Source organism: Schistocerca cancellata, chromosome 8, assembly GCF_023864275.1.
Source record: "Schistocerca cancellata isolate TAMUIC-IGC-003103 chromosome 8, iqSchCanc2.1, whole genome shotgun sequence".
Taxonomy (NCBI): Eukaryota; Metazoa; Arthropoda; class Insecta; order Orthoptera; family Acrididae; genus Schistocerca; species Schistocerca cancellata.
The window spans coordinates 189,093,360-189,118,569 of NC_064633.1; the positions used below are offsets into that span (position 1 = coordinate 189,093,360).

The window sequence follows — 25,210 nt, forward strand, 5'->3', positions numbered from 1 at the left end:
GACTATGAAGAGATGTGGTAAAACCCATGGATTAGACGAGGACTTAATCGAAAAGTTTACATTTGAAACACATTTAATCTAACTAGGACAAAATTTCATACTGAAATTATTGGAAGCTCGTAACCAAAGTTCCGCAGTTTTCTCGCAAACAACTCATTTGTGTTCCCATATTTAGCCAAAAGTGTTTTGCATCTAATGTTGTTTACTTCCTCCATGCTTCACAATTAGTTGTGATACACTCTGTGTATGTGCCGACGTTAGAGCTCCTCAGGCACGCTTTCTCACGATTGGTCTCTGTTGGTTTTACATCACAGTGGCTAGTACCTTGGTGAGAGTTAGTACTGCCATGCATACCCTGTTAACTTCATTTTCACTTTAGGACGTATGTCCTGAATGTTCGCCAGTGTTGCTCAGGAATACTACCAAATTTCATGCTGCCCTGTTGCTAGTATTCATAGTGTGCTCCTGACAGAGCTGATAATACTTTCTTCTGCCTTTCTGTGCCAGCATCCTGTCCGACGCGCGGGAGCTGACGGAGTTCCCCAACCTGGAGGGCACAACGGCGCTGGAGATCCTGCGGCTGGACAGGGCTGGACTCCAGGAGGTGCCCGCCTCACTCTGCTCCATCTGTCCCAGGCTCCGCAGTCTGTGAGTACCTGAGCACACCACAATTGCTACTGTCTTAATGTGTCTGAAAGTGTACAGTGTCGACAAAAGCCGAGTGCTCACTGTAAAATTAACAGTTATTTCTGCCTTTAGCAAGGAGAAAGGTGTTATTTAAGTTACACAGGTTATGCTGCCATACAAAAACTTTTGTTTGAACCAGGATCTTCTCCTGATGCTATGTACAGAAGCGTCGTTCAACTGTAGCATCATAATGGTCTCTCCTTTTTTATTTTATTTATTTATTTATTTTGCAGTCCAATATTTCTGACACAGTACAACAATGACATATGTTAGTTAGCTAGTTAGTTAGTTGGTTGTTCCACAGATCATATTTGCGATAAACGCAATAGAAAACACACACACCCGTACACTCACACAAGTAGAAAAAAAATTATAAGGTTACACGCTGACCTTTTACATGGTTTTCTACGAAAATGACTACTTATTTTTATTCAAGAATTCCTATGTATATTGGGAGTTGTTGAGGAGAATGACCGTAAATCTACATTTGGAAACGCTGCTATCTGTCAGGCACTTTACTTCCATGGGAAGGTTGTCAGAGGGTCTTATAGCTGCAAATTTGCGTATTTCACTCCTTATGTGGCGTAGATTCATTAAACGGTAATGAAAATCATTTTTTCTTCTACTGTTGGGATTGTGAATGTTTCGAGAACTCTCAAACTCAGATGGAATTTTGATAACAAATTTCATAAATGAATAAATGTAGCGCGAGTCTGCGGTTAATAAATACGGCTGCTTGAAGAGATACTTGTTACGATAGATGTATACCTGTGAGCCCCACACATAATATTATTAATAACTTTCTTCTGTGCAAAGAATACTTTTCGTCTACGTGTGGGGTTACTCCAGTATGTTATCACATAAGACTTCAGTAATGAAAGTATGCAAAATTTGCTAGCTTACTGACTTTCATATCCAAATACTTGGTAATTATTCTTCTGAAAAAGCAGCCGAAACCAAAAATTTTAGTAAGTTTACTATATGGTTTTTACAGCTGAAGTTCCTACCAATATGCACTCCTAAGAATTTACAATTTTCTGTCCACCTTATTCCACTACTGGCCATTAAAATTGCTACACCACGAAGATGTGCTACAGACGCGAAATTTAACCGACAGGAAGAAGATGCTGTGATGTGCAAATGATTAGCTTTTCAGAGCATTCATACAAGGTTGGCGCCGGTAGCGACACCTACAACGTGCTGACATGAGGAAAGCTTCCAACCGATTTGTCATACACAAACAGCAGTTGTCCGGCGTTGCCTGGCGAAACGTTGTTGTGATGCCTCGTGTAAGGAGGAGAAATGCGTACCATCACGTTTCCGACTTTGATAAAGGTCGGATTGTAGTCTATCGCGATTGCGGTTTATCGTATCGCGACATTTCTGCTCGCGTTGGTCGAGATCCAATGACTGTTAGCAGAATATGGAATCAGTGGGTTGTGGAGGGTAATAGGGAACGCCATGCTCTAATGTACGAGTATTCGCCGATTGAAAATGCGGTAACACCATAGCTATTTAATTTACCGCTAGCAAAGAAAATTAGTGCCGAACCGGGATGCGAACACAGATTTTCCGCTTTACGCGAGCGGTCGCCTTAAATCGTTGGGCTATCCGCATCAAGGCCTTCCATATTTAATGCTTCCCATTACGCTCACACAATAATGTGATTCCCATACAGGGAGAGACTTATTTAGCTTTCTCGTCAGATCGCCTTGGCTTTGGCATGAAATAAATTAGTGCGCTGCCTGTAAAGTTCATTGCCCGAAGGAACATTGTCAAATACAGATACTGCTCTAATGTACGAGTATAATCTTAGTGATGCCCAGAAGAGATCTCTTGATGCTGAGAAAACACAGGGAATGTTCAGAGATGTTTACGTTCCTACGAGAGCTCTGGCAGTGCCTATGCAGGCAAGTACCAAATCTTCATCAGTATGATATAATGACAACATACGCCGACCAATCAGAAGCCGCCTATGGGGAATAAACGCCCACCATAAAAGCAACCACGGCTCTCAGTTGTTCCTGATGATTAGGGGATAGAGCACGTGGTCGAATGCTCGCGATTTCAGATAATAGTCGTTAAGTAGACCGAGAAAGTTTCATGCAAGAATGTCGTCGCCAGAAATATCGAACTCATAGCAAAGAGGCGCCAAAAAGAGATACACTTTTGCCTTTTGGCGTTCAGAGTCCTTTTTGAACGATGACCGGCGATATTTTTGAAACATGTAAATGCAGTGACTGCCCACAGGTGGTAATTCGCGATGGACTTTGGTCGGCATCGCGAAGCACTGCCGTCATTTCAAATGTTTGACAGCCGGTCTGCAACCTGATGAAAACGTTACAGGGTCTATTGCCTACATTACTTTACAGGCAGCTCTGTGTTAATGCAGTGACGTGACACCATTTTACATTGCTGATGGAGAACTTACCATCCGATGGAGGCTATGAGTTTGAGTCCCAGACCACGCTAATTCCAGAGGAGCATGCTCAGTGCTTTTCAAGCGAGATGGCCTAGTGGCAAGGTAAGATGCTGGACGCGTATTCGAGAGGACAGCGATTCAAATCGCTGTCTGCCCATTTAGATATACGTTTTCTGCAGTTCTCATAAATTGCGCGAAAAGAAGAGGGAAGATTTCAGCCTCAGTCAGAGCTTGTAGTCTGTTTCTAGCAACCTCGTAGACAGGACGTTAGACCAAAATCTGTATTCAATTAGAAGTTGCGAAGATGGGTGACAGTTAACATGCATGCAGGTTAGTGAATTTAATCTTGTCAATGGGTAGTGTTCCATCGCAGTCGATAGTTTCAGAATGTTTCTGTTGCGTGTGCTATATCACAGATATTCACTGTAATGTCCATAAAGTTGTTTCTTTTTTTCCTGTTAAAGTTATTCAAAAATTGCGAGTTGGCTGACGATTCCAATTACCAAATCGATATACGAGTAGAATGAGAATTTACTGAATTCATAAATACGTCGACAGCTTTCACTGGAAGCCAAAGATTATAAATTTTGTGTGTACCACAGTCGTGACAACAATATGTGCAAACGAAGCGAATTGTGGCAATCCACCTGTGTGTCAACACTGTCTTCGTGTGCTGCAACCGCATCAGCCCGCCAATGCAAGCTGACAGGTAAACAAATTCTGGAGTTTATTACTGTGCTGCATATTTGTGACATCGCCCAATGCTCAGTATGTAACTAAATTTCATTAAGCCTTTGCCAAGCGTACTGCTATTGTGCACAAAGCTGTGGGAAAAAAGAAAAACGTGTGTATACGAATTATTACGAACATCATAGAAAATTCGCTGTGCATCCTCTTTACCGTATTATACTTCGTCTAAACGGAATTTCGGATTCTATGGTCGTTTCCTACCTACTTACGACGATCTTTGGTCAATAATTTTGTCTTCCATCATAAAGAGTTGTCTCATCAACCCACATACAAGGGCCTTAGACTGAAGGACGCTTACGAGTGAAGATAACCTATCAGAAGCACCAGCAGGAGTTCACGTTTTAATGTGGGAAATCAGTAGGGTATTGGAGATCCGAAGAAAGGAAGAGAATCAGGTAAGGCACCAGACAGTAAATGTTTCACTATAGAGGCTCAGATCAAGAAGGTTGTCAGAAATAAGTTGATTATCAACACAAGAAAAACAGAGGTCCGATTATTGAATGGTATTAGGACACAACAGAAAGCACACACATTTTTCATAGTTCATTGGAAATAGCAGAAATTTGTCCCCCAAAAGCCTCGCACCCTCGTGAGAAAGTGGAAGCTCTTCATAAGGTGCTATAACAAATGGTAAATAATAATTCAAACTATAGGACAGTAGAGGCAATATTAATTCAAAGGTGAGAACAAAGGGTGGAAAAAGACTTTTAAGTCCGGTTTCAATGCCAGAAACGATGCCAAAGATATGCTAGAGAAAGTTACTGAAAAAAAAACTTTATTCTAAGCACATTTTGCAAGAAGTACCTAGGCAACAAATGGATGTGAAATGGATGAAGCGTAATAAAAATATCACCGACTGTAGGCTGTCAAAGAAAAAAATCCTAACTATTGTTTTGGTTTTAAACCAGTTCAATGTCTCTTGTGACTACAGGTTACTAATATGAGTCACAAAAATGGATACTATATGAGAAAACACCAAACTAATCTAACAGAAATCAGTTTCACTGATTCAAGAAATTTTTAACGTAAAATTAGCAGAATTACAATTAAATTAACAAGTTGGTTTGAGGCGCCAGGTAATGAAGAAACTATAGACTTAAATATGAAAAATGATGATTTAACAAAGACGTTGAAGATGTTGCAAGAGCGACCAAGAAAGAAACAAAATTTCAGAAATCAGAAGACAGGCAATGCAGAAGAGAAAAGAATTAAAAATAAATGGTAACATAACACAGACACAATTAACAGAGCTGAACGTAACTACTCAGGAACATGTACAAGATTGTTCTGGGGACTGTAAGAAAAAGACTGTAAGGTAGACAGTCGAGAACAACCGAAATATGGAGAAAACGAAACAAGCTTTTATACTATATTGCCGTTACATCACATTGAGGATGTCAGATGGCACTGCTAGGACAAATTGGGAGGCAGTGACAATAGGGCTGGAAGATTTTTTTTTAAAATCTATACAGTGTACGTAATGAAACGAATATGCAGATAAACGAATAGTCAGATAGAACGAGTGCATTCCGCAGCACTGTCAATAAAAGTAGAGAAAGTGATTCTTTGCATCAAATGAAGAACAGCCCCTGTGATTGAAAGGATAACATTAAAAAATGATTAAAACAGTAGGTAAGCGATGAGAACGAAACTTACTCGTCTGTCAACAGAATGTTAACGATATTCGATAGTTGGAACAAGGAGAAGAAAGTGATAATAGATTTTCTGGATAACTAGTGGTTCTTCAGTTTTCTGCAAGGGAACACAAGATTTTACTAAAGTTGTCAATAATCTTGTAGGAAAAAGGAAGGAAAATTTAGACAGCAAGTTGGGATAGCAATAAGCTGGTATTAGAGGTGGATACAGGACAATGGTCCATCTACATTTTGCCAATGAAGTTATAAAAACAAGATAGAAATCCCATTACAACATTCGTTGGTTTTTACATCGTATGAGAAGTGGTAACACTTGAGAACCAAAGAAGGTACTTTATGTATTATGGATGACTGGGCTGAAAACAGGTTTTAAGATATGCCTAATACCAGTCGCCCATCTTTGTGGTAGAATCTAAATTTTCCCACTGGCGGTTTCATGTCGCCCACAGACAAAATTAACATATATTATTTGTAACATTGTCCGTCTCGGTAGCTCAATAGTGAGCGTGTCTCACTGCTGTGGTGAGGATCCTGTTTTGATTCTAGATGCTGCCAGAGATTTCTCCTTGATAGGAGGACTGGAAGGGGGTGCACTCAGCCTCGTGATGCCAATTGAGGAGTTACCTGATTGAGAGGTAGCGGCTCCAAGGTCGAAATGTCGAAAACGGCCGGGAGTGCAGTCTGCTGACCATTTGTCCCTCCATACTACATCGATGACGACTGACTGAGGATGACACGCCGGTCGGTCGACTATCGTAAGGTCCTTACGGCCTGATCACGTCGTTTTCTTTTTTCCTTTCCACCCTGTATGTTTTCTGTATACCATGGATGGCGTATGGAAGTTATTTGTGCAATGTGTGTGTGTAGTGCCGTGTATCTTATGTAACTGGAGAACATAAGCAATGTTTCCTAAAGTGATTCGTGCATCAGGAATAATTGTATGGAACCAAGATAACATAAGCGCCACTAAGCCGACATTCTGATTATACGATGTAAATAACCTCTGATACCTCGGCATATTCGGTGTTAACTGTTTGCGATCTTGCCTTCTAGTCATACAGCTACGCAACAATCACTACTACGTTATGAATAATCACTGATGATCAGTCGCTAGGCGACTTGTAACTGACAAAGGGGTAAAAATTTGTACCAACCTGAAAGGGGACTGGTTACAGTCATTTCTGAAAATCAAAGAACAGAATTGATCAACATCAGTTTGTTCAGGTTATATACAAAAATACAATGATTCTCTTTCGATTACACCAAGAAAGTGAAAATTTCAGAACTAAAAAAGAACTTTGGCAAAGTGACACCATTATATTAAAACTGTCATCCGTAGCCTTGGAGGATATCCTCAAATCATTAAGCCAAACCGTACAGTCGGCATCTGTACATACAGCGAGACCAAATGGTTGGAGATGGACTCCTTTTGGTACGAAAAGATAGGACGAGGGATTAAAGACATAAAGACAGAGGCAAGGGTCAGGTGGATGCGAACGGCTTGCAACCTGCCATTCCTTTTAGAACTGTACCTGAGTGTTCGTGTAAGAAGATGGAAGAGCTTTACGCCATGAAACAGCATTCAATTAGAACATTAACCACAAACCTCCTCCGATGTTCTCTCAAAGACCAGGAAATCGCACCTAATGGGTTCGCCTTGTTGTGGCTCCTTCCTTTTGTAGTCTTTCATGGGTGCTAAATTTTAGTTTATTTAGTTGGGGGGTGACGATGTCTTCGATCTACAGGGTCGTGTTCAGTTTATGTTTATTTAAAGCTGGGAGGACGAGTCACAAACTTCATTACAATCTTTTGAAACAGTAATAGCAGACGTAACGTAGACTGACATCGTCGTCAATTGTTTATTCACTAGCCCTGTTATTAAGAAAGCTCGGTCTAATTCGGTGAACAAACACGATTTGTTTTTAATTAGAATATATTTGGAGCACTCAGAATTGAAAATAAATGTCTTGACACCTTATATTCGCCGTAATTAAATTTTCGCGTCAGATTACACACTGAAAGTCAGGAAAATTGCTGCAGTGTAGTCCGTGAAGTTCTTCAAATAAATGACAGTCAGTCGATCGCGCTGTGCTGCTATCGGAAGTTAACTTTTTCATGAACATTGTTTAACTTCTGTTCAATAGAGACTGGCAAAATTATACTAAGTGAAGTCTAGTATTTTTAAGCAATTAGCCGCAGTTGTAAAATCGTAATACTTCAGTAATTCCAAACATTAAAATCCACAAATAACGAAGCTGAACTAGAGATTACTTTTGATTCGATTTTATTCGCAACTAGTACGAAAAGAAACTTTCACAAATAACACTTTTCAACAACAAACATAAATGTAACAGAGTTGTAACTGAGAGAGAGCTGACAGAAGAAATAGCTACGTCTAAAACAAATACTTACGCTACTAAAAACATAACACCTACTTGTTATTCTGAAGCCTTTAGCTTCGTTGAAAAATCTAAATTATTTCATTATATTAATAAAGTAGTAAATTTCAAACAAAATTTGACATAATAACTCATCCCAATAACTCAAATTAAATAAAAATAAGTATTTCAATTACTATACTACGAAAGAGTGGCTTCATTGTGCAAGAAAATCGCTTTTGTCGTCTGTTGCCTACGCTACCTAATAACTTGTAAATACAAGACCTGTATTTTGAAAGCTGTGGTGTACAAAGACACTGTCTCCGCTGCCGTACAGCATGAAGAAATGCAGCTGCGTCACGTTACCTGGATTTCTGAAATTTAATGATCGCAAGCACTGCAAGCATTCGTAACGCATCCCCTAAGCAAAATACAATGTAACTGAGTGGTGCATGTTTTACATGAAACAAAGACGAAGTAGACATGAAGACAAAGTACACGTGGTATAATTTATGAACAAAAGAAAGCTGTAAGATAACGAATTCACGAGGTCTAAATATACGAAAAATAGAATATAATATATGAACAGCTCTGATACTAGTTTGCTGTTATGGCTACTAACAGACATCGCGTCAGAACATTTAACATCCCTTCCGAAGTTACAGTAAAGAACTTTGCAAGGAATTTAGAAATATACCTCATAGTTACTGGATCCGTTTCTAATTACTTGAATTTACAGATGATTAACTCAGAGCCGGATACCGTTCACCACGTGTAACCCGAAAACAAGTAATAGACTCACCATCGTGGACGACAAATTCACATGCAAAAGGGGAAGCAAAAGGTATACAATTTTACGTAAAATCAATGCTATCATTGTTTCCAATCACGTAAATGCAACCCGAAAGCTCGCTCCTAGCTGCGGTCTTCCTACTACACTGACGGAAGAAAAATGGTAACACCAAAAACCAATGAAAAGTATATTGACGAAATTTAGTAAATACATTTGTCTAGGTAACATAATTAAGTTATTAACATTGCAAGATCACAGGTTAATGCAAGCGCCAGATCAGCCATTGCAGATGTGAAATGCTGATACATTAATAAGCAGTGTAACCGCCAGGATATTGAATGCAAACATGCATACATTGTGTTGTACAGGTTCCGGATGTCAGTTTGTGGCGTGTGTTCTATGCCTGTTGCGTTACATGTGCCATTTCAGGGATGACACCGGAGCTGTCGCCCGATGACGTCCCGTATGTTTTCGATTGTAGGCAGATCTGGTGATCGAGTAGGCCTAGGAAACATGTCGACACTCTGTAGAGCCTGTTGGCTTACAACAGCGGTAAGTGGGCGAGCGTTGTCCTGTTGGAAAATACCTCCTTCAATGCTGTTCATGAAAGGTAGCACAACAGGTCACATCGTCCGGCTGACACACAATTTTGCAGTGAAGGTGCATCGGATAACCACGAGAGGACTCCTGCGGTCACACGAAATTGCACCTCCATATCGTAACTCCAGGTGCAGGTTGTCTCGAGACTGAGAATGTTGACCTGATACAGTGTATCTAATGAACTATTTTATATGACTAACATAACACTGTCATTGAAAATAACGGAGCGTCGAAACGCGTGAGGTGATTTTGGAAGTAATAAAAAGTGCAGTCAAGACATCAGGAAACTTATTCAAATGCATCCAGATGGCCGCTACGTCTCGTAGCATTTTCATAAAAATTTCTGCGAAATACACCTACAAAATTTATCATGTTATCGCACGTAATTCAGGAGATACGATGCCACAAAAGTGGTAGGTATGCATGAAAAGCTGCCCCATCATGAATGTATAAATTTGTTCCTTCTTTCCTGCTAATTCTGTTCGCAACACTTTTTCCAGACAATATTCAAATAGCCAGCTGAATGTAAATACACTACTGGCTATTAAAATTGCTACACGGAGAAGAAATGCGGGTGATAAACGGGTATTCATTGGACAAATATATTATACAAGAACTGATATTGATTACATTTTCACGCAGTTTGCGTGCATAGATCCTGAGAAATCAGTACCCAGCACAACCATCTCTGGCTGTAATAACGGCCTTGATACTCCTGGGCATTGAGTCAAACAGAGCTTGGATGGCGTGTACAGGTACAGCTGCCCATGCAGCTTCAACACGATACCATAGTTCATCAAATGTAGTGACTGGCGTCTTGTGACGAGCCAGTTGATCGGCCACATTGCCCAGACATTTTCAATTGGTGAGAGATCTGGAGAATGTGCTGGCCAGGACAGCAGTCGAACATTTTCTGTATCCAGAAAAGCCTGTACGGGACCTGCAATATGCGGTCGGGCAATATCCTACTGAAATGTAGGGTTTCGCAGGGATCGAATGAAGGGTAGAGCCATGGGTCGTAAGACATATGACATGTAACGTCCACTGTGCAAGGTGCCGTCAATGCGTATAAGAGGTGACTGAAACTTGTAACCAATGGCACCCCATACCATCACACCGGGTGATACGCCAGTATGGCGATGACGAATACACGCTTCCAGTGTGTGTTCACCGCGATGTCGCCAAACACGGATGCGACCATCATGATGATGTAAACAGAACCTGGATTCATCCGAAAAAATGATACTTTGCCATTCGTGCACCCTGGTTGGTCGTTGAGTGCACCTTCGCTGGCCCCTCCTGTCTCTGATGCAGCGTCAAGGGTAACCGCAGCCATGGTCTCCGAGCTGATACTCCATGCTGCTCCAAACGTCTTCTAACTGTTCGTCCAGATGGCTGTTGTCTTGCAAACGTCCTCATCTGTTGACTCAGGGATCGAGACGTGGCTGCACGATCCGTTACAGCCATGTGGATAAGATGCCTGTCATCTCGACTTCTAGTGATACGAGGCCGTTGGGAATCAGCACGGCGTTCCGTATTGCCCTCCTGAACCCACCGATTCCATATTCTGCTAACAGTCATTGGACCAACGCGAGTAGCAATGTAGCGATACGATGAACCGCAATCGTGATTGGCTACAATCCGACCTTTATCAAAGTCGAAAACGTGATGGTACGCATTTCTTCTCCTTACACAAGGCATCACAACAACGTTTCACCAGGCAACGCGGGTCAACTGCTGTTTGTGTATGAGAAATCGGTTGCAAACTTTCCTCTTGTCAGCACGTTGTAGGTGTCGCCACCGGCGCCAACATAGTGTCAATGCTCTGAATTGCTAATCGTTAGCATATCACAGCATCTTCTTCCTGTCGGTTAAATTTTGCGTATGTAGCTCGTCATCTTCATGGTGTAGCAATTTTAATGACCAGTAGTGTACAAAATTATATCATTGTATGATACGTAGATCAAGAGACATGAAATTAACTCTGAGACGCGTGAAAAAGTGCCGCATTGTGCACGAAGTTTTAATAAATTTATTCTTTACAACCGAAACACACCTACAACTGAATCAAGGAAATACCTGACACCTGGCAGCGGTTTTGACAGCTTTCAACTGCGACGTGCAAACGGCCGTAGGCGAAAACAGTAGCCGTTTCGACGCGTTGCCATAGAGACGTTTACAAAATTGCGTTGCAGACACGCGAACCAGCTGCCCCCAGCGTACAGAAGCTGTTTCATAATTCGAATGCTATTTTCACGAATGTATGGAAATGAAATTTTTTCGATATTACACGACACGCAGTTCATTTCTTTGTTTTAGTTTCTAACGCAAAATGCGCACAATGAATACCCGGATAATGTTGCTTTTGTCGGCTATTTAAACAATAAAACAAATACGTAGCCGACGTTTTGACCTTTTTTGCAGCGGGCCACGTCAGGACAACTGAACTGATAGTTTAGTCACCCTAAAGAAAACCACTGCAAAGATTGCCGAAAGATCGACTACGTAGTTGTTCTAATGTTTAATGTTTAAGCGTTTACATGCAAAAGGATTTTATTCAAGTTGAAGCCGGTCGTGAGAACCTACGCACTTATATCTTGGATTAGGTTTTCCCGTACTTCAGTAATCTCCTCAGGAGGTTTGCCGGCCTGTGTGGCCGTGCGGTTCTAGGCGCTTCAGTCTGGAACCGCGTGACCGCTACGGTCGCAGGTTCGAATCCTGCCTCGGGCATGGATGTGTGTGATGTCCTTAGGTTAGTTAGGTTTAAGTAGTTTTAAGTTCTAGGGGACTGATGACCACAGATGTTAAGTCCCATAGTGCTCAGAGCCATTTTTTTTTTCCTCAGGAGGTTTCCTTAATATATGCTTTAAAACCTCTTTGATCTACTTGAGACTCAAATACTTAGACGTAAAAAGCCATGAAGTCAATAAAAGTCGTTCCATCCTTCTGTTTTCTTCTTTGTACTTGCACCCAGCTGTGCTTCATGTTCACTACTCGTTGAACTAAATATGAGATAAAAGCAGATAACGTCCTCTTCTTTCTTCATTTCGTGTCCCTTATCTCATATCTTAGCGGGGTTGCCATATGAATCTGGGTTTGGTAATGTTATTGGTACAGGGTGGCCGGAAAATTTGTACTTCATCTGTTTGCGTCTAGTATTTTCACTGTGAAAGTGTGAGATCTTCCTCATAATGTTTGGGAACCGTGTAACTGCAGAAGGACATGGATGCCACCCGTTATTCAGCTAGTTGGATGTAGGAATCCACATAAAAACTTTCCGGAACACCAACTCCCGCCGTTAATCCGCCGGGACGATTCGATACGAGTCCTGCGAGCTTCCCCTTATCCCGAAGCGGCGTGATAACGCCAAGCGGATATCCGGTGGATATAAAAATGGACAACGATATTCTTGAAATACAGAGTTGCAGATTAATTTCTTCCTGACCTTAAGTTCCCGTTCAGCCCTTCCAGCCGGGACATTGGCATTAAGTAGTGCTTAAGACATTATCTTCGTGATGATGAATAATGGGCGTGAGTCCTCGAGCGGAAAATTTGATTAATGGTTTCCGTAACTTCCTTAAAGTAATTGAATTGTGGCGTGGTAAGTGAGCTACTGCTCCGTCACCATCGCTGCTGCTGTCGGAAACATAAAAACGGCAGGAGAGGGAGGTTTTGGAGAGTTCCTCTTGGTCCCCGGAACTTTACAGCTTTACTAAGTTAATTGATTGCCCTTATTTCAGATTCAATTATATTCTACCCCTGTTCTATTTTCCGTTCTACAGAATTAATATATCCGTTTTACAATATTATCGCTGTTCCTGAAAGATTCACTTAAAGGTGTGTGTTAAATTATGTGCTGTTCGATAGGGTTCAGCGATCATCAAAGTAATAAAGCTGGAATGGAGCTACCGGGTGACTCCTAGCCAGGAGGACGGCGGATCAAATGTCCATCCGACGGGCCAGTTTTAGGTATCCGTGTTTCCTCTAAATAACTTAAACCAAATGTGGGATTGTTCCTTGGAAAGGACACTGACTATTTCCTTCAACATCCCTCTCCAGAATTTGTTTTATATCTAATAAACTCTATCCGACAGGACATTCAATCCTACTTTTTCTTCCGTTTGAAATAAACAGATCTGTAAATTAATATCGTGGAGCAGAAGTTTGTTCTATGGGCAGTCACAAGTGTTTTGGGTGTGTTGGTTAAAGCAGTTCCGCCCATTCCTATTTGGCTGTATTCTTCAGTATCCGTTACTTTATCGAGCATACATCCGTTACATGGCACCCTATGTTATAAAGGAAGGAAGAGCTCTGTTATTACAGGCGTAGCACTAGGGAAAGGTAAAGAACGAAACCGACCGTGTCTTTTTCAAAGTAAAGGCTCCAGATTTTGCGGAAACTACGGAAACATTTGTGTATGTACGTCTATGTGTTCCACATAGGACCGATTTTAGCCGATCTCGATATACACATAACCTTCCATTTGGAAAGAAGGAGTGTGGGGGTAAGAACTATCTGCTTCCCTTAGGGGTGGAGTTTACATAAAGGCATAAACCAGGTGAAGCTTCACGTACGTGCTGCTACATTGCGTCTCCGACTACCGTTCATATCGCCTCCAGAGTCATTGTTCTATTAGATGCCTGGGACTACTTCAGAATTCAAGCATTTCTTCGATAAAACAAGGCGATACAATTCATGCTTATAAATGACATGATTTGTAGCAACATCTGTTCTAGAACAAAGTGGATTTGCAACATCGATCAAGACTCAATAGCAAATGTACCTCAGACGGGGTGGTCTTTTTCGCCCCTGTCAAACGAAAATACCATGGTTTTGTGCATGTACTTTATGGTTAATGAAGAATTGGAAGTAGATAATTAAGAATTGTGTAAAAAACTGATTCATTAACACACACTCAACTCGACAACGTACCACTCGGCACGGCATATTGTCCATTAAAGCATCATGGTTCCTAGACTAGTTGTAAAAAGTTAACCAGTCTGTAGTGAGAAATTGAAGACTTAAAATAAAACAGGCTCTAAGTGGCAAAAAAGAAATTTTGAAGTTTTATTTGAAATAGGATTTACAGGCCAAGCACAATGACGTATAAAAGGCTAATAAGCTGCCACGAATGAAAATGTAGTACCAAGTGCAATCAACAGATGGCATACAGTTTTAGAGCCACAGCTGTTAATGAATGAAATGCTCTATTATCCGCTAGCTTACAACTCAGTGTTAGCTAAGATGACGGGGGCAATAGATGTTTGCAAGAGTGGAAAGAAACGACGAATTAAAGGAGAAGGTAGTGTGGCAGCATTGAGGAAAAAGCTGAAACATGGAGGGTGTGAATAGATAAGTTCAACTAATAAATGTACTCCTGCAGAAGCTCGTCCGACACAGGAGTTAAGTCTCATTACTGATAGCTAACCTACACCATAACGAGACGGAATGTTTATGCTTGAGTTACCAAATATATTGTTCCAGAAGATGTAAAAGGAAATGTTACAGCATCAAGACAAATAAAGCCATGTAACATGAAGGCACCTGACTTCTTAGATTTCAAGAAAGCAGCAGACAGCAAATTTAAACATGTCCAAAGTACAGTGGCTATAATTAGACAAACAGAAACATAAGGCCAGTGAAGGCTTAAATGAAACTGAGGCCTGGGAAGGTACCCCTATTTTGAGAAAATGTGTTAAAATATAAGACATCAAGAAAATGGAAATAACTACCATAGATGTTACAAGGCAGATCTGTAAATAAAAGGAGAAAGATTTGATTGGAATAATGCAGTATCTGACAAATAATGACTAAACACAGTTTTTCAAAAGCAGAATCCACTTTTACTACCTTTTTGCTGAGCATGGAACTGCGGCTTTTCATTGCATTTCCACTTTTAGCAAGTTTTTCATACTATTAAAATACAATGTTTGTAATTTCCGTTGGAAACTGGATCCATACTAAGCTTAACTTTCAAGTAAAACGTATTAATAGTGAAATTATGACCATTAACTACCTAGTATACTTAAAACTCATTTTCCTCAAATTCATGATTTTGACACTGAGTCTTTTTATTTCAATTTTTCATTCGAAGAATTGCTTGCGCGACGCCCGAGGTTCAAAATCAGCTGCTCTCGTAAATATTTCAGGTACCTAACACGTAGGTCTTTATTAAGCAAAGTCATGGATTACTGCCCAACCAATCGTAACTCAGAGATGACTGAGAGGACTTTATAATACGACATAAAAATATACACTAAGAATGTGTCCCATACGTAGCCCAAATGTTAGTCCGAACTGATAAGAGAGCTGTCTCTCTCTCTCTCTCTCTCTCTCTCTCTCTCTCTCTATCACACACACACACATACACACACACACACACACACACACACACACACACACACACACACAGATGGAAGGTTTTGGGCACAAATTCCGGTGTAATCATCATTTTTTGAGCATTGGTATTGTTCGCAGACAAGTGACATCATTCTCCCGAAATCCCGTTGCGAAGGTATAGACCACCAGTACTAGACGTAGATCGATAATAGTATTGATTGCACAGTATATCATGAGAGTAAGAGAACAGAACGGAGGTTCACTAACAGTCAGATTTTTCTTAGACTGACACGAAAAAGGAGTAGGTTAGTGAATGGATGATATTGATATAACGTGCGGGAGGAAAGAATGTTCTTCCTGTGCAAAAAGACCCAGTTCTTCCTCATAATACTGGGTTCGTTCATCTATGTACAGGGTGTAGATGATAACTGTTTATAACGTACCACAGTGATGTAGGGGAAGTCGATACGAAGAATTTGATACACTACACTTATGGTCTATGAAGCTGGGAAACAATGTCAAGTTGGTATAAAAAATAAACCCAAGCTAAATCACATGCACGCTGAGCGACATTTTAAAATCCTTCTCCCCCTATTTCGCCACTCACTTAGTCGACCAGCTTTTGAAATGTCTTTATTTCATTAACATAACTAACTTAAATTTTCCTGTGAAGGGAATGTGAGAAAAGGGTATTTTGTAAATATTATGCAAAAACTAATTTCGTTTACAATTCCATCTAAATTTATCCATTACAAGTACTGTAGTTTCATTATAAAAATGCCAGAGAAACAAATGAATTAATTATTAATTTTACATTGTTAAAATCCACAAAATTTTGAGGTAAAATGTACACAGAGAAGACAGTTTTACCATTTATAAGTGCAAGGACAAGGTGTGTTTAACATTCAAGAAAAATTTTACCTAGAAAAAGAAATTATCTTCAAACAAGTAGGACCTACTAAGCGGGTATGGTATGTTTAAAACCTCACGCAGTGTGCATGCGCCGTAGCCTAGGTGGACTGTATAGGGCAATTTTAGGTAGTTTCCGGGCCCGTCTCGACGTCCGCTGTACCTCTGTAGTAAGTCGTAAACAGTTACTGCTTGCACCCTGTATATTGCTAAATGGCTAAAAAGGGCGTACAGTTAACAAAGCCCACTGACAGGTTGCCTATAGGAAGGCTTCCAGGTGCAACGAAAATGTGAGTTTCAGTATTTGGTATAGTTATTGACCGATTTCAAAAATGTAAAATGTTATCACAATCTACTAATTCCGAGGCATAGTCTTACATTAAAGGCTTAGCGAAGAAAGACAAGTATTAAAGGTACGAGCGTAAATCACGGTGCCAAATTACGCAGGCCTATTTTTATCCAATATTTGAAATTGAGAGCACTTAGCGAGTTGTATCCAGTATCACTTGCGGACGAGCCATAATACAGATCGGCAGAATGTTTGATGTTTTCTGCAAGTTTCTAATACTGCTCGGCATTGAATGCGCTGCTGTGTTGATTGTAGCAAGCTTTTAGAATTTCGTTTTTCCGAATTTTATGAGATAATCTCTGCAGTGGCGTGTGATATATTCCGGTTACTCTCCCTCATCGATTTTCCGGAATTTAAAACTTCCGCGACAGCTCCTTCCACAGTTTTCTCTGGCGGCTGCGTCCTCTCTGTTGTAGTCTTAAGATTCCTCATCACACAATAGAAGTTGTTAATGAGACAAATTTGATAAATATATGTCGTAAGTCCTACTCATCCAAGCTCGAAATTTTAGGAACGGGCACAAGCAGCTACTCGTTTTCACTGGTGACACATTGTAATAAGTTAAAAAGGTCCCAAAGGACGTGACTACATCATGGCGTATTAACGTTAAAATTGAGTAGCTCTGGCCACACGAATAATTCTAAATTAAGTCCTACTCGAAACGAAAGTACTGTAACTAACATAAAATTCCTCGTGTTACGTAAAATAAAATGTTATCTTCAAATCAATAAAAAAATTATTTTTGCTTCAACGCAGTAAAAGCAAGTTCTTTTCTCTTATACAATGAGCTCACAATGATTGTCTATGTATTTTGCTACCTTCCTTATGGAACACAACTGAAGCCCGTGGCCGGGTTTGGGAAATTCTACGAACGACATATACAGGTAAATTTGAAATGTTACAGCTGACCTCTGTTACTTTTAACACCAGACTAATATATGTCTGCAATAGTGAAAATCTTGTCACTAGATTGTTGCATCCATCGTGTGTTCCACAAGAAACATAAATAAATATTCATTTATTAAGTACGAGTTACAAATAAGTAGCAGACAAAAAATAAATTGAATTTCATGTGTATCGCTGCATTTACAGATTGGATGTCATCAGTTGGGCAGGGAACACGCTATAAAAGACGTGTGTTGTTATAAAAAAACAATGACTACCCTCCTATGTAGTGATGCTAAAGTCTTGAAACCTCCACTTCACGGACGTTCCAGTAGTTTTACTGAGATGAAGGGAGTTGCACAGGTTAGGTTAATTTGGAGAGCTTCATGACACCAACCACCGGATTGAAGACATCACCAACAACAATAACAACAACAACAACAACAACATGCCTATATACACATATCAAAAAAAGTTTTGCGTCAACCCGGTTTCCAGAAGTCCTGAAGATGGACGTTGACTGTGGATGTTGTATCACAGACACAGTACCATTGACTGTTCCGAGATGTCACTAAACCCGCCCAAAGATGTAAACAACCATGCATGAGCAGCTCCTATTAGATGGAGGGGGTCCGACAGCCGATCAGTTCCAGTCATTCCAGGAACAAGGAGCTACACGGCTCGTGTTGTCTGTCGTTCAACAGAGCCTAGACAGTCAGTACTGCAGTTCCATCGCGTCCACATTGTTACTTTGTGCCAGGAAGGGCTCTCAAAACGGGAAGTGCCCAGCCGTCTCGGAGTGAACCATAGCGATATTGTTCGGACATGGAGGAGATACAGGGAGACAGAAACTGTCGATGACATGCCTCGCTCAGCCGCCCCAGGACTAATACTGCAGTGGATGACCGCTACCTACGGATTATGGCTCGGAGGAACCCTGACTGAAACGCCACCATGTTGAATATTGCTTTTCATGTAGCCGCAATATGTCGTGTTACGACTCAAACCGTGCGCAATAGGCTGCATGATGAGCAACTTCACTTCCGACGTCCATGGCGACGGCCATCTTTGCAACCAATACACCATGCGGCGTGGTACAGATGGGCCCCGAAACATGCCGAATGGACAGCTCAGGATTGGCATCACGTTCTCTTCACCGATGAGTATCGCATCTGCCTTCAACCAGACAATCGTCGAAGACGTGTTTGGAGGCAACCCGGTCAGGCTGAACGCCTTAGACACACTGTCCAGCGAGTGCAGCAAGGTGGAGGTTCCCTGCGGTTTTGAGGTGGCACTATGTGGGGCCGATGTACGTCGCTGGTGGTCATGGAATGCACGGTAGCGACTTTACGATACGTGAACGCCATCCTCCGATCGATAGTGCAACCATATCGTCAGCATATTGCCGAGGCATTAGTCTTCATGGAAGACAATTCGCGCCCCCGTCGTACACATGTTGTGAGTGACTTCCTTGACGATAACGGCATCACTTGACTAGAGCGGCCAGTATGTTCTCCAGACATGAACCCTATCGAACATGCCTGGGATGGATTGGAAAGGGCTGTTTATGGACGACGTGACACACCAAACACTCTGAAGGATCTACGCCGTTGAGGAGTGGGACAATTTGGACTAACAGTGCCTTATGAACTTGTGGATAGTATGGTACGACGAATACAGGCATGCATCAATGCAAAAGGTCGTGCCACAGAGGTACCAGTGTGTCCAGAAATCTGGACCAATACCTTTGAAGGTCTCACTGTATGGTGGTACAACATGCAATGTGTGGTTTTCATGAGCAATAAAAAAGACGGACATGATGTTTATGTCGATCTCTATTCCAATTTTCTGTACAAGGTCGGAATTGAGGTGTTGCTAACCTTTTTTTGATGAATTTATATACTTTTTTCCTTGAAATCACTATCTAATCCACCAGAATAAAAAGAACTGCTTAAAACAGCGGTCCGGGCAGATGTACTAAAAGCGTCTTCGGAGTGGAGATTTTACGCTAGATAACTTAACTGTCATTCGCATTCAGATGTTCGTCAGAAATTTGTAACACATTCGAGCAGTAGCTGTCGTTTGACTATCTTTTCGTAGAACTTCATATATCTCTTTTTATTGTCAGTCTTATGATGCGGCCCACCATGAATACCAATCTTGTGCCAACTCCTTTACCTCAGAGTAGCACTTGCACCAAGCGACGTCAGTTACTTTGTTGATAAACTCCAATCTTTTTCTTCCTGTACACTCTGTAGAGTTACAGATCCCTCTTGTTCCAGTGACGTTATTCCTTCACGTCCATGTTTTCCACACGTCCTTCTGCAACCTCCTCATTTCTTACCAGTCCGCCTAATTTTCAGCATCTTTTTATCACCACATCTAAAATGCTTCGATTCTGTTCTTTTCCGGTTTTCCTCAGTTCATGGTCCACTTCCATGAAACACTGTTCTTAATACGTATATTCTTAAAAATCTCTTCCTCCAGTTAACAATTATGTAAAACGCAAAGTGCAGTAATTTCCCAACGATAATGATACTCGCGAAGTCAACAGAGAGGCTTCGTACAAGTCATTTCATGCACTACGTTCTGAGAAATAAAAATTTCAGTGAAGGTTCTCTTGTCATATCATCGTTGAATGTGTACGAATACTGTGGTTCCTTGTTGTACAAAAATTAACAGGAACATTTATCGCTTAATACTATTAGATGTATGGTAGAATTTTCGCGTAGCGTTTCCCATAGCGTCAGAATTTGGAACCCAACGTTATAACTGCAAAAAATAAAGCACGTGACCGGGTTTAGTAAGTGGAACAACTCTTTGCACAGTCCACAATACCATTTCACCATTCTGTTCGCCACAGAAGCGGGAGGAGAGCAACATTTGTGTGCCGAACAGCCACCGCTGGTAGCACTTCCTCGCGTAACGAGCGCACGGTTCTCGCTGGACGGCGAGTCTTTTATGTTCTGGGCGAGGATACCCGATAACGCCGCTAATTGAATGGCCCGAACTCGAGCTGTGCCGCTCCTACCAGGAAACGAGGAGGCAACCCGCAGCACACGTGACCGGCATCATTCAGGCGACGCCTTGCCACAACTAAGAAACGCTGTTGTTCCACTTGGTTGTGAGTAACACGACAGGTAGCAGTCTATATAATAGTCTAAGACTGTGTTGTATAGCACTTTTTTAATGCGTACTTGTGTTTTGAAATATCAGTAGTTACCACAGACGTGTTTCCGGTTGGGGTATCTACAGGCTCACATCATAGGAGGAGGAGGCGTGGGAGGAGGAGGAGGGGGGGTGATGATTAGTGTTCAATTTCCCGTCGACAAATAGGTCATTAGAGATGGAGCGCGTGCTCGGATTAAGGAAGGATGGAGTAGGAAAGCGGCTGTGACCTTTCGAAGAACCATACCGGTATTTGCCTTAAGTGACTGAGAGAAATCACGGAAAATCTACATCAGGATGGCCGGACGCGGGTTTGATCCGTCGTCCTCGCGAATGCAAGGTCAGTGTGCTACCCACTGCACTACCCTGCTCCGTAGCTTACACCACAGATGATACAGACAGTGCGTGATGTTGTCGTAGTGAAAATGGTTCAAATGGCTCTAACCACTATGGAACTTAACATCAGTCCCCGAGACTTAGAACTACGTAGACCTAATTAACCTAAGGACATCATAGACATCCATGCCCGAGGTAGGATTCGAACCTGCGACCGTAGCAGCAGCGCGGTTCCGGACTCAAGCATCTAGAATCGCTCGTCCACAGCGGCCGGCTGAACAAGGTCCAAGATCAAGGTCAATGAAAAGTTCCAAAATATGTGTACACTATAGTCAGTCACAAGGACTATGACTGTAGTATAGTATACACATACTTTGGAACTTGACGTGATAATAAATCGTCAGAGGCAGTAAAACTGTTTTCCAACACCGAAGAAATTGCTAAATGTGGGCAACAAACGGCGAGAATCTTCAGCAAATCAGCATTTGAAGCAAAAGTAGTTACATTTACAAAAATAATCTGTATTATACAAAGCCGAGTTGAATGTAAGAATGGATGTATCATTAGACTCAATAAAAAGTTTTTAATTGTTAATTAAGGCGCCTATGATAATAAAAACAGACAATAGCAGAAACATATACTTCTCACGCATGAAATGTGTATTTATTTCCTCTTATTTCGGTGGAGTAAGATGCAAATATGCTCATATTCTTATGCTCCATGAATAACTTGTAGTATATGTCATTGAACAAGTGTGATTCTTCTGTTTTTATACGTATTTCATGATATTTCATGTCTCTTGGTAATTTACTAACATCTGGATTGCTAAAATATAAGATATATTTCGTTAATTAAGTAAAACATTAAAAGCGAAATTATGCTTACGACGTATGTGACTGTCTGCTTCCTAACCGCTTGAACCGCTAATGTCGCTCAAGCTGTCAACGAACACATTTCGCACCGGAGAGTGTCGTGACTGTATGAATTAGACTGTGACATAGCCGATGACTCTTTGGATGGTTGGAAATACTTTGCGTTACTATATTTGTACAGATCGTTGGAGTGCAAATATGGAGCTTCATAGATGTGATTATAACGTACTAGAACTGACATGTGATTACATTGTCACGCAATTTGGGTGCATAGACCCTGAGAAATCAGTACCCAGAACAACCACCTCTGGCCTTAATAACGGCCTTGATACGCCTCGGTATTGAGTCAAACAGAGCTTGGATGGCGCTTACAGCTACCCATGCAGCTTCAACACGATACCACAGTTCATCAAGAGTAGTGACTGGCGTATTGTGACGAGCCATTTGCTCGGCCTCCATTGACCAGACGTTTTCAATTGGTGAGAGATTTGGAGAATGTGCTGGCCAGGGCAGCAGTGGACCATTTTCTGTATCCAGAAAGGCCCGTACAGGACCTGCAACATGCGGTCGTGCATTATCCTGCTGAAATGTAGGGTTTCGCAGGGATCGAATGAAAGGTAGAGTTACGGGTCGTAACACATCTGAATTGTAAAGTCCACTGTTCAAAGTGCCGTCAATGCGAACAAGAGGTGACAGAGACGTGTAACCATTGACACCCCATACCATCACGCCGGGTGATACGCCAGTATGGCGATGACGAATACACACTTCCAATGTGCGTTCACCACGATGTCGCCAGACACGGGTGCGAACATCATGATGCTGTAAACAGAACCTGGATTCATCCGAAAAAATGACGTTTTGCCATTCGTGCACCCAGGTTCGTCGTTGAGTACACCATCGCTGGAGCTCCTGTCTGTGATGCAGCGTCAAGTGTAACCGCAACCATGGTCTTCGAGTTGATAGTCCATGCTACTGCAAACGTCGTCGAAATGTTCGTGCAGATGGTTGTTGTATTGCAAACCTACCCATCTGTTGACTCAGAGATCGAGACGTGGCTGCACGATCGGTTACAGCCATGTGGAAAAGATGCCTGTCATCTCGACTTCTAGTGATACGAGGCCGTTGGTATCCAGCACGGTGTTCCGTATTACCCTCCTGAACCCACAGACTCCATATTCTGCTAACAGTCATTGGACCAACGCGAGCAGCATTGTAGCGATACGATAAACCGCAATCGTGATAGGCTACAATCCGACCTTTATCAAAGTCGAAAACGTGATGGTACGCATTTCTTCTCCTTACACGAGGCATCACAACAACGTTTCACCAGGCAACGCGGGTCAACTGCTGTTTGTGTATGCCAAATCTGTTGCAAACTTTCTTCTTGTCAGCACGTTGTAGGTGTCGCCACCGGCGCCAACCTTGTGTGAAAGCTCTGAAAAGCTAATCATTTGCATATCACAGCATGTTCTTCCTGTTGTTTAAATTTCACGTCTGTAGCACGTCATCTTCGTGGTGTAGTAATTTTAATGCCCAGTAGTGTAGATTCTTGAAGCTTCAAACAATGACTTTGCACAAACGCTGTGAAACGACCTTGTCCTGTGTTAGAAGTGATGCACCTACTTATTTTAAAATCTTTTTTATTCGGTTGTAGATGTCGAGCTCAGGTATTTCTCACGAAGAACGAGACGCTCTAACTCTGCTGTACGTATCCCGAGCAATTTCAGAAAGAGTGTCACTCTTTGCTTTTTCTGCAAACAGGCATTTCGTGACGTGGTATTTTGACTCAAAAAGTAGTGTTTATTGCCTCCATCACTGAGCGAATGTTTAGTGCAAAAAAATGGTTCAAATGGATCTGAGCACTATGGGACTCAACTGCTTTGGTCATAAGTCCCCTAGAACTTAGAACTACTTAAACCTAACTAACCTAAGGACAGCACACAACACCCAGCCATCACGAGGCAGAGAAAATCCCTGACCCCGCCGGGAATCGAACCTGGGAACCCGGGCGTGGGAAGCGAGAACGCTACCGCACGACCACGAGATGCGGGCAACTTTTAGTGCACATTTGCTATTATTACATTACTGTTCGTATCCTTGAGGTGCATTATTACGTGTAAGAGAAAGTCGAGTATCGTAGGACAGCGTATTATATCGGACAAGAGACGTTTCTGGACTGTTGCTCTATTGAAAACACTGTGGTGGTACTGCGCTATGAACTATCGTTCACCAGAGTTTGAGGCGAAACAACAGTGTCTTTCGAAGTGGCAACAAATTATCTTTTCCTAGCGAGTTTTTCACTGCATGAACGTAACTTTCAAGTGTATTGTTTTGTTTGAAAATAAATGTTAATTTTAACTGCAATATTAGGTACTTCCGATACTATTCTCTATATTGTAAGCTGTGGCAAAAAGTAGCCCAAGTATTAACAATGGGAACCTTAAACGATCACATCGAGAAATTCGGGATGAATCGGACGAAGAGATGTCGGGTTGAAACAGATAGCTTATAACCTTAAACTTTGCCTTTTTTTCGTTTAACAGGCAAAAATTGAGAGGTCAGGGCATAAATGGGATGAAATAACTTGAAAGAAGTCGTAGAAAAACACGACTTCTTGGAATGGCAGTCTAGTAAGCGAATGAGAAATACACCGTAAATAAGTTAACAGACTAAAAAGCGTTACAGGATAAGAACGCGGAGAGAAATAAACCTGTTTCAAGATGTAATAACGTTTACTGCGAGTGCATTACTGATAAACAGGTAACGGTATTTACCGTCATGCTAAAAACTTAGATAGCCAGCTTACACATTTTCGTAAAGATGGTTTCTTCAATCTATTGTAAAGCTATGCAGACTAACTGAAAATGAAGCATTAGTCCTTTACCCAATTTTAATTTTGCCACGTTAAGACTATTACTAAGACATGAAGAAAACATATGAACAAATGAATCCACTGGTTTGCAGCGAGCAACAGGTCTCACCAAGGAACAAGCTGACAGAGTCTTTGACATAGAAGGTGAACGGACGGGAAGTTTATATGGATTTGTGATCCAATTAAATCTTT

At 41.5% G+C, this 25,210-nt stretch overlaps 1 protein-coding gene across 1 annotated transcript in view; it reads left to right on the forward strand.

The window, feature by feature from the left end:
• Positions 1-25,210, forward strand: part of LOC126095459 (lutropin-choriogonadotropic hormone receptor-like) — a 669,001-nt gene that overhangs the window by 490,715 nt on the left and 153,076 nt on the right. Inside the window, exon 9 of the mRNA XM_049910251.1 lies at positions 508-648. Within this exon, the coding sequence (XP_049766208.1) occupies positions 508-648 (141 nt within the window). The remainder of the gene's footprint in view (positions 1-507; positions 649-25,210) is intronic.